The following is a 14324-nucleotide window of genomic DNA, read 5'->3' as shown; positions in this document are numbered from 1 at the left end:
GAACATGACCAAGGGCAAGATCATGCTCAAGACGGTGTTGACACATCAAGTGATGCCCAAGGTCAAGTTATCTCATCCTCCGAGCAAGTTCAAGAACAAGAACAAGCCCAAGACGACATTCAAGATGATCAAGTGACCACTCCTTGTCTCACCCCCGAGGAGGAATTAGAGCGTCGTGCCGCCAAGGTTGCTTCCAAGCTCCTCACCAAGGATCATCTCATGACGATTGTTCTTGGAAGCTTAAGAAAGGGGGTAAGCACTCGTAGACAATTAGCAAATTATTGTGAGCATCATGCATTTGTCTCTTGTGTGGAACCCCACAAGGTCTATGAGGCGCTAGAAGATCCGGATTGGCTCAATGCCATGCATGAAGAACTCAACAACTTCGAGCGCAACAAAGTGTGGAGATTGGTGCCAAGACCGGCCGGGAATCACAATGTCATAGGAACCAAGTGGATATTTAAGAACAAGCAAGATGCCCATGGGATCATCATTCGCAACAAGGCTCGTTTGGTAGCACAAGGCTACTCCCAAGTCGAGGGTATCGACTACGGTGAAACCTTTGCTCCCGTTGCTCGTCTTGAATCCATTCGCATGTTGATTGCATATGCTTCTCATCACAACTTTAAGTTACAACAAATGGATGTGAAGAGTGCTTTTCTTAATGGTCCTATTAATGAATTGGTTTACGTCAAGCAACCCCCCGGGTTCGAGGATCCCTACTTTCCCGATCATGTGTATCAACTCGATAAGGCACTCTGTGGCCTTAAACAAGCCCCATGTGCGTGGTATGACCACCTTACCGAGTTGTTACAAGACCGTGGTTTTGAAGTTGGGCTAATCGACCCCACTCTTTTTACTAAGAAGGTCAATGGGGAGTTGTTTGTGTGCCAATTATATGTTGATGATATTATCTTTGGTTCCCCTAACAAAGCTTTCAATGAGGAATTTGCCGCTCTCATGACCTCAAAGTTCGAGATGTCTTCCATGGGAGAGTTGGGGTTCTTTCTAGGGTTCGAAGTGAAGCAAAGAAGAGAAGGAACCTTCATCAATCAAGCCAAATATACTCAAGACATGCTCAAAAGATTCAAGCTAAGTGATGTCAAGCCGGCTTCCACTCCCATGCCTACCAAGTGCCAACTTGACATAGATCCCAATGGTAAAGCGGTGGATCAAAAGGTATATTGCTCCATGATAGGTTCATTGCTTTACCTTTGTGCATCTAGACCGGATATCATGTTGAGTGTGGGAATTTGTGCACGTTTTCAAGCCGCACCTAAGGAAAGTCACTATATGGCGGTCAAACGAATCTTTCGATATTTGGCTCATACCCCAAACTTTGGCCTATGGTACCCAAAAGGAGCAAACTTCAAGCTTGTAGGGTATTCGGATTCCGATTGGGCGGGAGACAAAGTGGATAGGAAGTCCACTTCCGGAGGGTGCCAATTTCTTGGTTGCTCTTTGGTAAGTTGGTCCTCCAAAAAGCAAAGTTGTGTGTCTCTCTCGTCCACCGAAGCGGAGTATGTGGCGGCCGGTAGTTGTTGTGCACAACTCTTATGGATGAGGCAAACTCTAAAGGATTACGTGTCATTTGTGACAAAGTGCCTCTTTGGTGTGACAATGAAAGTGCCATCAAGATCTCTCTCAACCTGGTGCAACACTTCAAGACGAAGCATATTGAGATTCGGTATCACTTCATCCGGGATCACATTAGGCGAGGAGAGATCGATCTCAACTACGTCAACACTCATGATAACCTTGCAGATATCTTCACGAAGCCCTTGGATGAAGCAAGATTTCGCGAGTTAAGGCATGAGCTAAATATCATCGATTCGAGCAATGTTGCTTGAACCCTTGCACAACCCACCATACTCAACGTGTTGTCCTATTTAGATGTAGGCATGGACATAGGGGGAGTGATGTTCTCTCAATGAACTCTCCCTCCCCCCATTATGCATAAATCAATCAAGTCTTTCACATTAGCCATGTTTGATGGCACTTGTGCTTCAAAGACGAGTTTTGGTCATGGACCCAAGGATAATTCTTCGCGGTGCCATACCAATTGACTCAAACATAGGTGGCTACGGCCACCGCCCTCTCTTGTGGAGAGGTGGTGTCTCGTGGTTGGTCCGTTTGTCGTGTGCCTTTCTGGTTTTTTGTGTTGCGTGGTCTTGTGGTGTCGTGTTGGCTCAGAGTGTTTTGTGCAAAGATCTAGTTTTTCGTTTGCTCGAAATGTGCATCTTCTTGAGCTCACGGTACTACCGCGTCTAGCCGCGGTACTACCGCTTTGGGAGGCACGGTACTACCGCGCCACAGCACGGTACTACCGCTCTGGTGCGATACTTCGGAAGTACCGTGCCGGCGGGTACTACCGTTTCTGGGCATGGTACTACCGCGCTGTCGAGGGCGCGTGGGGTTATGACTCGGGCAGGGGAGTTCCAACTCCCCATACCCATTCTTTTGTCTCTCTCTCCACGTCTCTCTCTCTCAAGAACGGCGCCGGAGGCCCTCGCCGGATCTCCGTCTCCGGCCACTCTCCTCGGATTCCGACCGGTGGGATCGTTCCCCACCACTTCCTCTTGCCATGGACCAAGGTTTTTCCCCAAATCCCTTTTTTCTTGGCCGTTCTTTTGCTTCTAGGTTTTTGGGGAGGAACTTGTCGTTCTTGAGATTTTAGGCCAAATATGTGCAAGAGTAGGATGTAGGAGAGTCGTGATGCGTAGGAAACATACTTGATATGCTGTCTTGTGGTAGCTTTGTCCAACCGTAGTACCACCGTGGTTTCGCGGGCTTTTTCAGATTTGAACCTGTTCAGATCTGACGCGGTGCGGTACTACCGTGCCTAATGTGCGGTACTACCGCCCGTCAGGTGCGGTACTACCGTACCGTGCGGTACTACCGCGCCCGCCGCGGCGCTAAGGTCGTACTACCGCTCCTACACCCGGTACTACCGTGATCTTGCATGGTACTACCGCGTCTAAGAGCCGTAATACTATCTTAGCTCTGCAGCACTTGGAAGTACTACTGTAGGGATCAAATCTCTCTCTAGGCATTTATCATGTGTGCTTTCTGCTTGTTTAACTTGCTTTGTTGTGGTCTTTGCATTAATCTCTCTTGGCTATTGTGGGTGTTTTTTGCGTTCTGTCTCTCAGGTGGTGGCTCTCGCCGTTCCAATCCCAGTCATGACACTGGCTCCAAGCATCTGCGCAACCCCCAAGATGAAGCCCTAGAGGGCTCCAATGCCCCCAAGCGCAATGTCAAGACCACTGCCAGCAAGCAAAAGGAACCTGCTAAGGGCATGGACGAGATTTCTGTCACTGAGTATGTCGAACGCCGTAGGGTCAATCCCTATGTGACTCCTCGGGCTGTGCTCAGAGGCACTGAGATGTTCTGGAACAAGCAACAGGTTCTCATCTATCTAGACGTAATCAAGAGCAAGCAGAATACATTCGTGGAGGTCTAGTGGATAGACATGCATCACATGCGGAAGGACAAGTTTTGTGACTATTTTGGAGAGGCTCTGGACTTGGTGGAGCAGTTTGCTATTGAGCCGGTGATCTCTTTTCACCATGACTATGACCCTGAGCTCATCTGTCAGTTCTTTGCCTCAGTGTACTTTCATCCCGGGGAGGAGCGGAGGATGACATGGATGACCAATGGCCGTTAGCTGTCTGCTACATGGAAAGAGTTCATGGATCTACTGCACATTCCTGATGACGGGCTTCACACCCCCGTTGGTGTTCGCCCCCATGCCAACTCTGAATCTGCCAACAAGAACCTGCTTCAGCCCTTCCTTGTTGAGAAGGTACTCCCCAATGGCAAGTCATCTTGGGTGTTAAACTCCTTTCTAGATATCATGCATCGCATCTTCCGCAACACTCTGTTCCCACGCATTGGCAACAAGGACAAGGTACATGCATATCTAGTGGACATGTTGCTCTTGTGTGCAGAGGCACGTTCTTCTCAGACTCAGCCACTTGATGTCTCACACGTCATGTGGTGTGAGCTTCGGTTTGCGGTGTTCACTCGCAAGGTACCTATCTATGGACCGTACCTGTTTCTGCTGCTCTCCACCACTTGGGAGAAGATGTACCCAGGTGATGAGTTCCTTGCTCCAGACTAGATTCGCCATGAGTCCATCAGCCTCCGCGTCAAGCCCAACTAGGCCAACACCACTACCCGTGCTGAGGCCTCTTCTGCTAGGAGGGCTGCTGGTGAGGGGGAGGCTGATGTTGCTGAGAATGTTGCTGAGGACCGTGCTGCTAGGTCCACCACTTCTTCCTCTGAGCCGTCATGGGCCAAGAAGCTAAAGGACAAGATGAAGACTCTCTTCTGCATGCAGGCGAAGGGACAGTACATGGCTCACGTGGCTGACAAGGAGAGTCGCCGCCGTGACAAGAAGGTTATGAGGCTCTTTGGAGAGGATGTGTCTGGCAGGTCTGAGGACGTCATCACACCTGAGGCTGCCTGGATGTCAAAGCAGGGATACAAGTGGACCAGTTCAGAGGATGACCCCGAGGAGACTATCCCCGCCCCTGAGTCTGACGAGGAGCACGAGGAGCAGTGGGATGACTTCTCTGCCTGAGCCACCCCGTGTGTGTAGGTGTCCTCTTTGCCTTTTTGGCGTCTCGATGCCGAAGGGGGAGAGAGTGTAGGGATTTGCGTTGTGTCGTGCTTGTTGCGTTTATTTGCTTTGTCTTTTGGACCTCGTTTGTGCTTGGTTGCTCTTGTTTTGTTTGTGCTTTCAAGTCCTTTCCTTCATATGGTGTAAGACATATGCACTTTATCTATCGTAGTTAACTTATATGTGTGCTATCTTGTCTAGTGATAGATATGCCTTGTCTCTATAATATAGGGGGAGCTCTGTTCCTAGTATTCGTGTGCCATGCAGTCCATAGCACTCTCTAGGTGGTACACATCTAGGGGGAGCCCGTCTATATTATAGAGAGGAGGGGTTTGCATTTACTTAATAGTATTTTCTTTGTGCAAATCCCGTTTTGTCATCAATCCACCAAAAAGGGGGAGATTGTAAGGACATATTTATCCCTAAGTGTTTTGGTGATTGATGACAATGCATTTGCGGACTAATCGTGTGCCATGAGTATTCCAGACACTTCTTTGCTAGGCACAAGACGATTGGGTGCCCCTCGAAGACTCACAAAACGGCGTCTTTTCTACGTTTCTTTTTGGAGGATTTGAGTCGTAGGAAAGCCGTACTATTAAGAGGGGGTCCGCGTTGGAAAGGTTTGGGTGGAATCATCACGTACACGTCTCCTTCTTATCCCCTCCTTCTTCCTTGGAGCTTCCTCCGTTTTCTTGCCTCCCTTGTCTGGCTGCCGTTGTTGGTTGCGGTAGTACTGCTCCCAGGTCAATGGTAGTACCGTGTGCATTCGCGGTAGTACCGCGCGGTAGCGCGGTAGTACCGTGTTCGCCGAGCGGTAGTACCGCGCTATGCAGTCAGGCAGTAGTACCGCCCCTCGACAGTACTACTATGTCGGGTTTTTGCTACTTCTGTTTCTTTGCGGAAGTAGGCACAGAAGTTTCCCTTCTCCCCTGGCTGGGATTTTTGCCTCGCGGTAGTACTGCATGGGGGACGCGGTAGTACCGCGCGTGCGGAAGTACCGCCCCCAGCTCCTGTGCGTCTGTTTATCGGTTCTGTGCTGGGGTTGCGGCAGTACCGTGGGTCGGTACGGTAGTACCGCGCGGCCTTGCGGTAGTACCGCTGGCCAGGCGCGGTAGTACCGCTGGCCGCGGGCTGGTTGGTGGGTAACGGTTGGATCTTTTCCACACACTATATAAGGGGTCCCCTTCTTCCCCGTTGACTCACCTCTTCCACCACTAAGCTTCATTATTGCTCCAAGCTCCATTTTCGCCCGATCTCACTCCCTAGCCAACCAAACTGGTTGATTTGCTCGGGAGTGGTTGAGAAGGCCCCGATCTACACTTCCACCAAGAGATATTTGATTCCCCCACTAATCCCTTATGGATCTTGTTACTCTTGGGTGTTTGAGCATCCTAGACGGTTGAGGTCACCGCGAAGCCATAGTCCATTGTGGTGAAGCTTCGTGGTGTCGTTGGGAGCCTCCAATTGAGTTGTGGAGATTGCCCCAACATCGTTTGTAAAGGTCCGGTCGCCGCCTTCAAGGGCACCAATAGTGGAATCACGGCATCTCGCATTGTGTGAGGGTGTGAGGAGATTATGGTGGTCCTAGTGGCTTCTTGGGGAGCATTGTGCCTCCACACCGCTCCAACGGAGACGTACTTCCTCTCAAAGGGAAGGAACTTCGGCAACACATCCTCGTCTCCACCGTCTCCACTCTTGGTTATCTCGTGCCTTCACTTGTGGAAGCTTATTTGTTTCATATATCTTGCTTGCTTGTGTTCCTATCCGTGTTGCATCATATAGGTTGCTCACCTAGTTGCATATCTAGACAACCTACTTTGATGCAAAGTTTAAATTGCTAAAGAAAAGCTAAAAATTGTTAGTTTCCTATTCACCCCCCCCCCCTCTAGTCAACCATATCGATCCTTTCAAAGGGTAGCGATGCACGTATTGAATTGTTGCTACTAAGGATAAAACGACGGGGTTTATTCATATTGATTGGGTTTACTTTGTCTACATCATGTCATCTTGCTTAAAGCGTTACTCTGTTTGTCATGAACTTAATACCATAGATGCATGCTGGATAGCGGTCGATTGGTGGATTAATAGTAGTAAGTGCAGGCAGGAGTCGGTCTACTTATTACAGACATGATGCCTATATGTGTGATCATCGCCATGAATAGCGTCATAACTATGCATTTTTCTATCAACTGCCCAACAGTAATTTGTTTACCCAATGTATGCTATCTGTTCAAGAGAGAAGCCTCTAGTGAAAACTATGGCCCCCAGGTCTACTTTTACATATTATAAAAACCAAAAATACCTTGCTGCAATTTATTTACTTTTATTTTGTTTTGCAATTTATTTATCTTTCTATCACTATCAGAATTAATCCTTGCAAGTAACGAGTTCAAGGGGATTGACAACCCTCTTGCCTTGCTTTGCAATATTTTTGCTTTTGTGTGTGTAGGTACTGAAGACGAGAATTTGCGTGGTTCTGCTATTGGTTCGATAACCTTGGTTCTCACCGAGGGAAATACTTATCTCTATTGTACTGTGATACGTCTCCAATGTATCAATAATTTTTTATTGTTCCATGCTATTATATTATCAGTCTTGGATATTTTATATAGCTTTTTGTGCTATTTTATATCTTTTTGGGGACTAACCTATTAACCCAGTGCCTAGTGTCAGTTGCTGTTTTCTCCTTGTTTTTGGTTTTTCAGAAAATCAGTACCAAACGGAGTCCAAACGCTACGAAACTTTGTGACAATTTTTTTTCTAGATAAGAGAGACCCTAGAAGCTTCGGGAGGAGAACATAAGGCAAAACGAGGAGACGACAAGGCAACGGGGCACACCCTGGGGGGTGGAGGGGGCGCCATGTTGCTTTGTGTGCCCCTCGTGGCTCTGTTTGACCTAATTTTTCTTCTATAAATTCTCAAATATTGGGGAACTACCTGAGAGCTACCTGAAACACTTTTTTCGTCGCGGCAAATTTCTGTTCTTCCGCGATCCTATCCGGAGAACTTTTCCGGTACTCTGCCGGAGGGGGAATCGATCATGGAGGGCTTCTACATCATCCTTGTTGTCATTCGATTGTGCGTGAGTAGTTCACCACGGACCTACGGGTCCATAACTAGTAGCAAGATGACTTCTTCTCTCTCTTTGATCTTCAACACAATGTTCTTTTCGATGTTTTTGGAGTTCTATCCAATGTAATCTTCTTTCGCGGTGTATTTGTTGGGATCCGATGAATTGTGGGTCTATGATATGAATATTTATGATAAGTAATGGAGTCTTTTTGAATTTTATTATGCATGATTTTTATAGCTTTGTATTTCTCTCCAATCTATCTGTTTGGTTTGGCCAACTAGATTGATTTATCTTTAGTGGGAGAGGTGCTTTGTAATGGGTTTAATCTTGCGGTGCTTTATATCCTAGTGGCAGTAGGGGACAAGACACGTATTTGTATTGTTGCTATTAAGGGTAAAACGACGGGGTATATTCATATTGATTGGGTTTACTTTGTATACATCATGTTATATTGCTTAAGGCGTTACTCTGTTTTTCATGAACTTAATACCATAGATGCATGCTGGATAGCAGTCAATTGGTGGAATAATAGTAGTAGTTGCAAGCACGAGTCGGTCTACTTGTCTCAGACGTGATGCAGATATACATGATTATTGTCTTGAATACCGTCATAACTATGCGCTTTCTATCAATTGCCCAATAGCAATTTGTTTACCCACCGTATGCTATGTGCTCGAGAGAGAAGCCTCTAGTGAAAACTATGGCCCCGTATCTACTTTATCATATATAAAATCTAAAAATACCTTGTTGCAATTTAATTTCCTTTATTTTATTTTGCAATTTACTTTTCTATCTATCACTATCAGAATTAATCCTTGCAAGTAACGCGTTCAAGGGGATTGACAACCCTCTTACCCGTGCTGGGTGCAAGTATTTGCTTTTGTGTGTGTGGGTGTTGTTCACGAGGCTTTGTGTGATTCTCCTACTGGATTGATACCTTGGTTCTCACTGAGAGAAATACTTATCTCTACTATGATGCATCTCCTATCCTCTTCACGGAAAATTACAATGTAGCTCACAAGTAGCATACTGCATCTACCTCCTCTTCGGGGAAAATCCCAACACAGTTTACAAGTACCACGCCCTACTCTGGCGCGGTCATCCACAACTGTGAATGGAAGCCCCTCAACCATTGATGGTACACCATCCAAGAGGTCGTGTCCAAGTATTGCGGGCACTTGAAGCATCTCATCGCACGGTGGCCTAGCGGTGCAAAAATCACAGAGCAAGTAAGTTGATCACTAGCCAAATATACTTTAATCTTCTTGATCACTAGCTGGATATGCTTTAATTTTCTTGATCACTAGCCGGACATGTATTGTTTTGTTGCTCGCTAAACAGATATGCATTGTTGACATTGTTTCACTTTGTAGCCTACTCGTGCTTGTGTGGTATACAAGAAGTTGGAGAAGAAGTCCTTCACTGTCATGCATTGTTGGTTGAAGTTGAACGGGCAACCGAAGTGGAACCTTTTCATTGTCAAGACCGCCGCCCAAGCCAACGAGAAAGAACCAGTGACCCTACCGACCCAACCAAGAACCGCCGAAGTAGGTTAGAACAAATTTACGGGGGAAGAGGTGGGAGGAGGAGAGGGCGAAGCGAGAAGGTGCAGTGGCCAAGCTGACCGAGAGGTTTGAGGACATCTTGGCGAAGAAGGAGGAGGCATGCGTGAGGTGCTCGAACATCAAGGAGACGAACAAGGCGGAGAGGCTCAAACTGTTGATGGAGGCGATAGACAAGAAGCTCAAGCTCGAAGAGAGGAGGACCATGATCGAAGAGAGGATGAACGCGCTCGAGGAAAAGAGGGTGAAGATTGCCGCCAATGCGGAGGATGCCAAGATGTTGACCTTGAATGTCGACTCTTTGGATGCCGACGCAAGAATGATCGTGTTATCCATCCGCTACCATATGTTACATCGGCAGAAAGATGAGTTGGCGACGACGGACTATGAGGACGCGGTGGAGGTGGACGCGGATGCGGAGGCTGCCTACGTGCCAGCGCGACACCTCCTTGATCGGGGAGCAGCTGGCTGGGATTGTCGGTCTGGCAGGGATGAAATGCACGGACTGCTGGACTGATGTTCTTTTGGATTCAGGCATGTAAAAACTAAGCATATTTGCCTCTTTTTGGTTGTGACCGGGCATGCAATCCGACGCTGGTGTGATTCGGCGCGCCGTGTGGATCAAAGTACATTTGAATTTGAATCTACTGGCGGATATATACAGGATATGGTTGGATGGTGGCCTCCCGCATTTTTATCCGCGGCAACCTAATGCATTCTTCAAGATTGCCTTTGACCACGGGTTTACACGAAGCATACCGTCAAATTCACCCCGTTGAAGTCGCTCTTATAAGAATATAATTTCCATATCATACCTTCCATGTATTTGTAATCTTACCAATGATCAAAGGTAACCTTGAAAAATAATTAGAGCAATTCCAATGGAGCGACCTATTTCTTCCGCCCATATTTGTTTGGGTCTGCATGGACAAAAAAGACGGTCCAACGCTGAGACCCATCTTATTTTGCGTCCGCTCTATGTTCGTGCGGACTTATTTCCGTCTCAAATTTAAGTCACATTTGGGTCCGAGGCGGACACAAAGCAGACGCTTTCTGTCTCCTCATCCGCCTACGTCCGCTGCACGCCCCTTCTGGCCCACCTGCCATCCACCCACGTTTTATTTTATTTTTTCTCTCTTCGCTGTACAGCTCGCCTCTACCACCCTCGTAGCAGTCGCGCCATCACCAATCCCTTGCTCCGGCGAGACTCCACAGGCGTCGCCACCACTCAAGCTCGTGGCTGCGCTGGCTAGGCCGCAGACGCCGCCGCCCAAGGAGCTGGAGCTGCTACTATGCCGCCCGCACTCGCATCGTTCGCCTAGGCCGCAGACGCAGACGCGAAGACGTACTAGACGGCGGCCGCGTCGCACATGCTAGCTAGCTGGTTGTGGCTGCTGCATGTCCCGCATGCTAGCTAGCTAGTTGTGGCACCGCGCGAGCTACCATGGCCTCACGGTGCCCAGCCGCCTCGTGGCGCTCGCGTGCCCGGCCCGACCTCGTCCCCTGCACCGCTGCTGGTCACCACCCCCACCATCGCCGCGCCCACCCCGCCGCTCCTGGTCGCGTGCTCGGCAGCGCTTGCGCCAGGCCAGGCCCCGCCACGCCCGGCAACGCCAGGCCTCGTCGCGCCCGACCCCGACCGCGCCCGGCCACACCCAACAGTGCCCGGCCTGGCCTCGCCCCGCCGCGCCCTCGCGCTCGTCGCGCCATGCTCGTGGCGCTCGCCATGTCGTCCTCGGCATGGGGTTCGAGCTCGCCCGTCGGCCTCCCTGCGCGGCGCGAGCTCTCCTGCCCTGCCTGCTACGTGTTTGAAGAAATGTCAGAACGTACATGTCGAAAATGGGTCTGGCCACCGCTGGGCGCACTCGCATACCAAATGAAAAAGCGAATACGAACGCGTGGATGGGCGATCCAAACAGATAAAATACGAACAAAATCGATATCCGTAGGTCGCCCCGTTGAAGTTGTTCTTAGACCCTATGTATTTGGATGGAGTGAGTGTAACTTTCGGATGTGCCATATTTCTCCCTTCCTTTCCCTGAAGACAAAGAAGAAAAAGAAAACCATTTGGTGTGGTGCGGTGGTTGGTGAAGCCAGAAAGCTAATTGGTGTTGTGGTTGGTAAAGGCGAAAAGCCCATATAACCCTTTTCCCATCCTCCCTCCAAAGCATTCCTCATCGCTCAGTCGCTCCCTCGCACCAAAACACAACTACCACCAGCGGCAGCAGTTCGACTCCGGAGAGGCAGAGATGGGCTCCACCGCAACCGACATGGCCGCCTCCGCCGACGAGGAGGCGTGCATGTACGCTCTCCAGCTCGTCTCGTCGTCGATCCTCCCGATGACGCTCAAGAACGCCATCGAGCTGGGCCTCCTGGAGACCCTGGTGGCCGCCGGCGGCAAGCTGCTGACCCCCGCCGAGGTGGCCGCCAAGCTCCCGTCCACGGCGAACCCCGCCGCGGCGGACATGGTGGACCGCATGCTCCGGCTGCTGGCCTCGTACAACGTGGTGTCGTGCACGATGGAGGAGGGCAAGGATGGGCGCCTGTCCCGGCGGTACGGCGCCGCGCCCGTGTGCAAGTTCCTCACCCCCAACGAGGACGGCGTCTCCATGGCGGCGCTCGCGCTCATGAACCAGGACAAGGTCCTCATGGAGAGCTGGTGAGCTAGATCGATCACTCCAGCATCCCCTGTTTCTTCCATGCTTTGCCCATTTGCTGCGGCCGGCTATCATGCGGGGGTGCCCACCCCGGCAGCCGGCAGCATAACTCTCTCTTTAACATCTCTCTCAATAAACAAATTGAGCTCCAGCAGCAGGTAGTGTAATAAATAGTACTCCCTCCGTTTTTATTTAGTTTGCATATTAGCTTTGGTCAAAATCAACCTTTGTAAACTTTGACTAAGTTTATAAACAAAAATATTAACATATACAATAAAAGATCAATACCACTAGATTCATTATTGAATGTATTTTACATCATATAAATTTGTTATGGTAAATATTTATATATTTTTTTATAACTTGGTCAAACTTTGCAAAATTTGATTTCGATCAAACCTAATATGTAGACTAAACAAAAACAGAGGAAGTACTAGTAGTAGCACTAAAGTTAGCACGAGCTAGAGAACCCCGAAGAAGAGTTCATCTAGAAACCGAGAGATTACGTATCAAATACGGCAATCAGCTTCAGAAGCAGCCAAGCAGAACCGAACCGCATCGTGGCGACTTTTCTTGCCTGAGATTCCTTGTAGAGTAGTAATAGTCAACCACCAAAGGACGAATTTTAGGTTCACAGCTCATTAACTAGAGGACTTTTCATGTTAAAAACAAAAAGTAGAGGACTTTTAAGCCGGTGATATAGCAACTCTTTTGTCTCTGTTTCAAAAGATGTGGAAATGAGTTGTTGGAATAAAATGTGTGTGTGAATACTATTCTCAGGTACTACCTGAAGGACGCGGTCCTTGACGGCGGCATCCCGTTCAACAAGGCGTACGGGATGTCGGCGTTCGAGTACCACGGCACGGACCCGCGCTTCAACCGCGTCTTCAACGAGGGGATGAAGAACCACTCCATCATCATCACCAAGAAGCTGCTCGAGGTCTACAAGGGCTTCGAGGGCCTCGGCACCATCGTCGACGTGGGCGGCGGCGTGGGCGCCACCGTGGGCGCCATCGTCGCCGCGTACCCGGCCATCAAGGGCATCAACTTCGACCTCCCCCACGTCATCTCCGAGGCGCCGCCGTTCCCGGGCGTCACCCACGTCGGCGGCGACATGTTCCAGAAGGTGCCCTCGGGGGACGCCATCCTCATGAAGTGGATCCTCCACGACTGGAGCGACGAGCACTGCGCGACGCTGCTCAAGAACTGCTACGACGCGCTGCCGGCGCACGGCAAGGTGGTGCTCGTGGAGTGCATCCTGCCGGTGAACCCGGAGGCCACGCCCAAGGCGCAGGGGGTGTTCCACGTCGACATGATCATGCTCGCGCACAACCCCGGCGGCAGGGAGAGGTACGAGAGGGAGTTCGAGGCCCTGGCCAAGGGCGCCGGCTTCGCCGCCATCAAGACCACCTACATCTACGCCAACGCATTCGCCATCGAGTTCACCAAGTAGATCCATGCATGCCAACCGTCCACCGCTCGCTTTGAGATCGTCGTCTTCTTGCTCGCCGGCGCTGCTGCATCAACCTGCTGCATATGTACTTCGGCTTGGTGTTTGTTCTGTTTTCCTAATTTTGTTGTCATGCTAGCTCTGAATCTTTCTGAATTCTACTGGTTGTGTCGTCGATCTATTCGAAATGTACTCCTGTATTAATAGTGCTGCTCTTAAAGGTTGCATGCGATGCAATAACATGATTTCGCTGCTTTGTTTTTGTGATTATACGATTGAAGTGAAGTGTTATTGATCTTCGTCTGAAAACAAGTGTCCGTGCATGACTCGCGAATGTTTTATTGTTCAGATAGATCCTCTGAATCTGATGTTATATTAACACTCGACACTGGTAAGTGGAGGCACCCAGCTTTGAAGACGCAATCATTGCAGAGAAGGAAATGAAATAACTTCAATCCAACGGCATGAAACGGCCGAGTTACGGTTCTGGATTTCGTTGTCAGCAACACATGATTTTCCAAAAGATAATTATGATCGAGGAGGAAGTGGATCATGGCACCATTGCGTAGAACTTACGTCTAGCCAGCGTTGGTGCTATCGTTACCCGTCAAGTCAGGTATCGTTCAGGTAGGGTCAGCCCAACGAAACATATGACGCATAAAGCCAATACACCCAACAACTCGCCGCAGAATAACAGAACTAGAACGGCTCCCTCTAGAAGAATAGGGAAATTATTTTCAGCAACGCAACGGCTTTTATTTTTTCACTTTAGGGTCAGTTGATTTTCGGGTGTTGATTCTGGCTCTGGGATTCGTGCGGTTTTTTTCTGTGCTGTTCTGTGATCTGCTTTGGGCTGATGTTTTTTGACTGACCTGGGCTGAAGCCCATTACCTGTGTAGTTTCTGGGCTGTCGATTCACTACTGGGCTGAAGCCGATGACCTGTACCGCCCAGCACAT

At 49.3% G+C, this 14324-nt stretch overlaps 1 protein-coding gene across 1 annotated transcript; it reads left to right on the top strand.

Moving 5' to 3' along the window:
• The first annotated feature begins 11420 nt into the window (after positions 1 to 11420).
• On the top strand, positions 11421 to 13638 carry LOC119334749 (flavone O-methyltransferase 1-like). Its single transcript, XM_037607294.1, has 2 exons — positions 11421 to 11918; positions 12697 to 13638. The coding sequence occupies exons 1-2, from the start codon at positions 11509 to 11511 to the stop codon at positions 13367 to 13369; spliced, it is 1083 nt and encodes a 360-aa protein (XP_037463191.1). The 5' UTR covers positions 11421 to 11508; the 3' UTR covers positions 13370 to 13638.
• The last annotated feature ends 686 nt before the right edge of the window (positions 13639 to 14324 follow it).

This window comes from Triticum dicoccoides, chromosome 7A (genome assembly GCF_002162155.2).
Source record: "Triticum dicoccoides isolate Atlit2015 ecotype Zavitan chromosome 7A, WEW_v2.0, whole genome shotgun sequence".
Taxonomy (NCBI): Eukaryota; Viridiplantae; Streptophyta; class Magnoliopsida; order Poales; family Poaceae; genus Triticum; species Triticum dicoccoides.
This window is presented reverse-complemented; position numbering and strand designations above follow the sequence as displayed.

What these genes read in the sequence shown, in the direction of transcription:
- LOC119334749 (XM_037607294.1), top strand. Translation starts at nt 11,509, where the DNA reads ATGGGCTCCACCGCAACCGACATGGCCGCCTCCGCCGACGAGGAGGCG. An exon ending in AAGGTCCTCATGGAGAGCTG is followed by an intron (nt 11,919 to 12,696) that starts GTGAGCTAGATC and finishes TACTATTCTCAG; the next exon opens with GTACTACCTGAAGGACGCGG.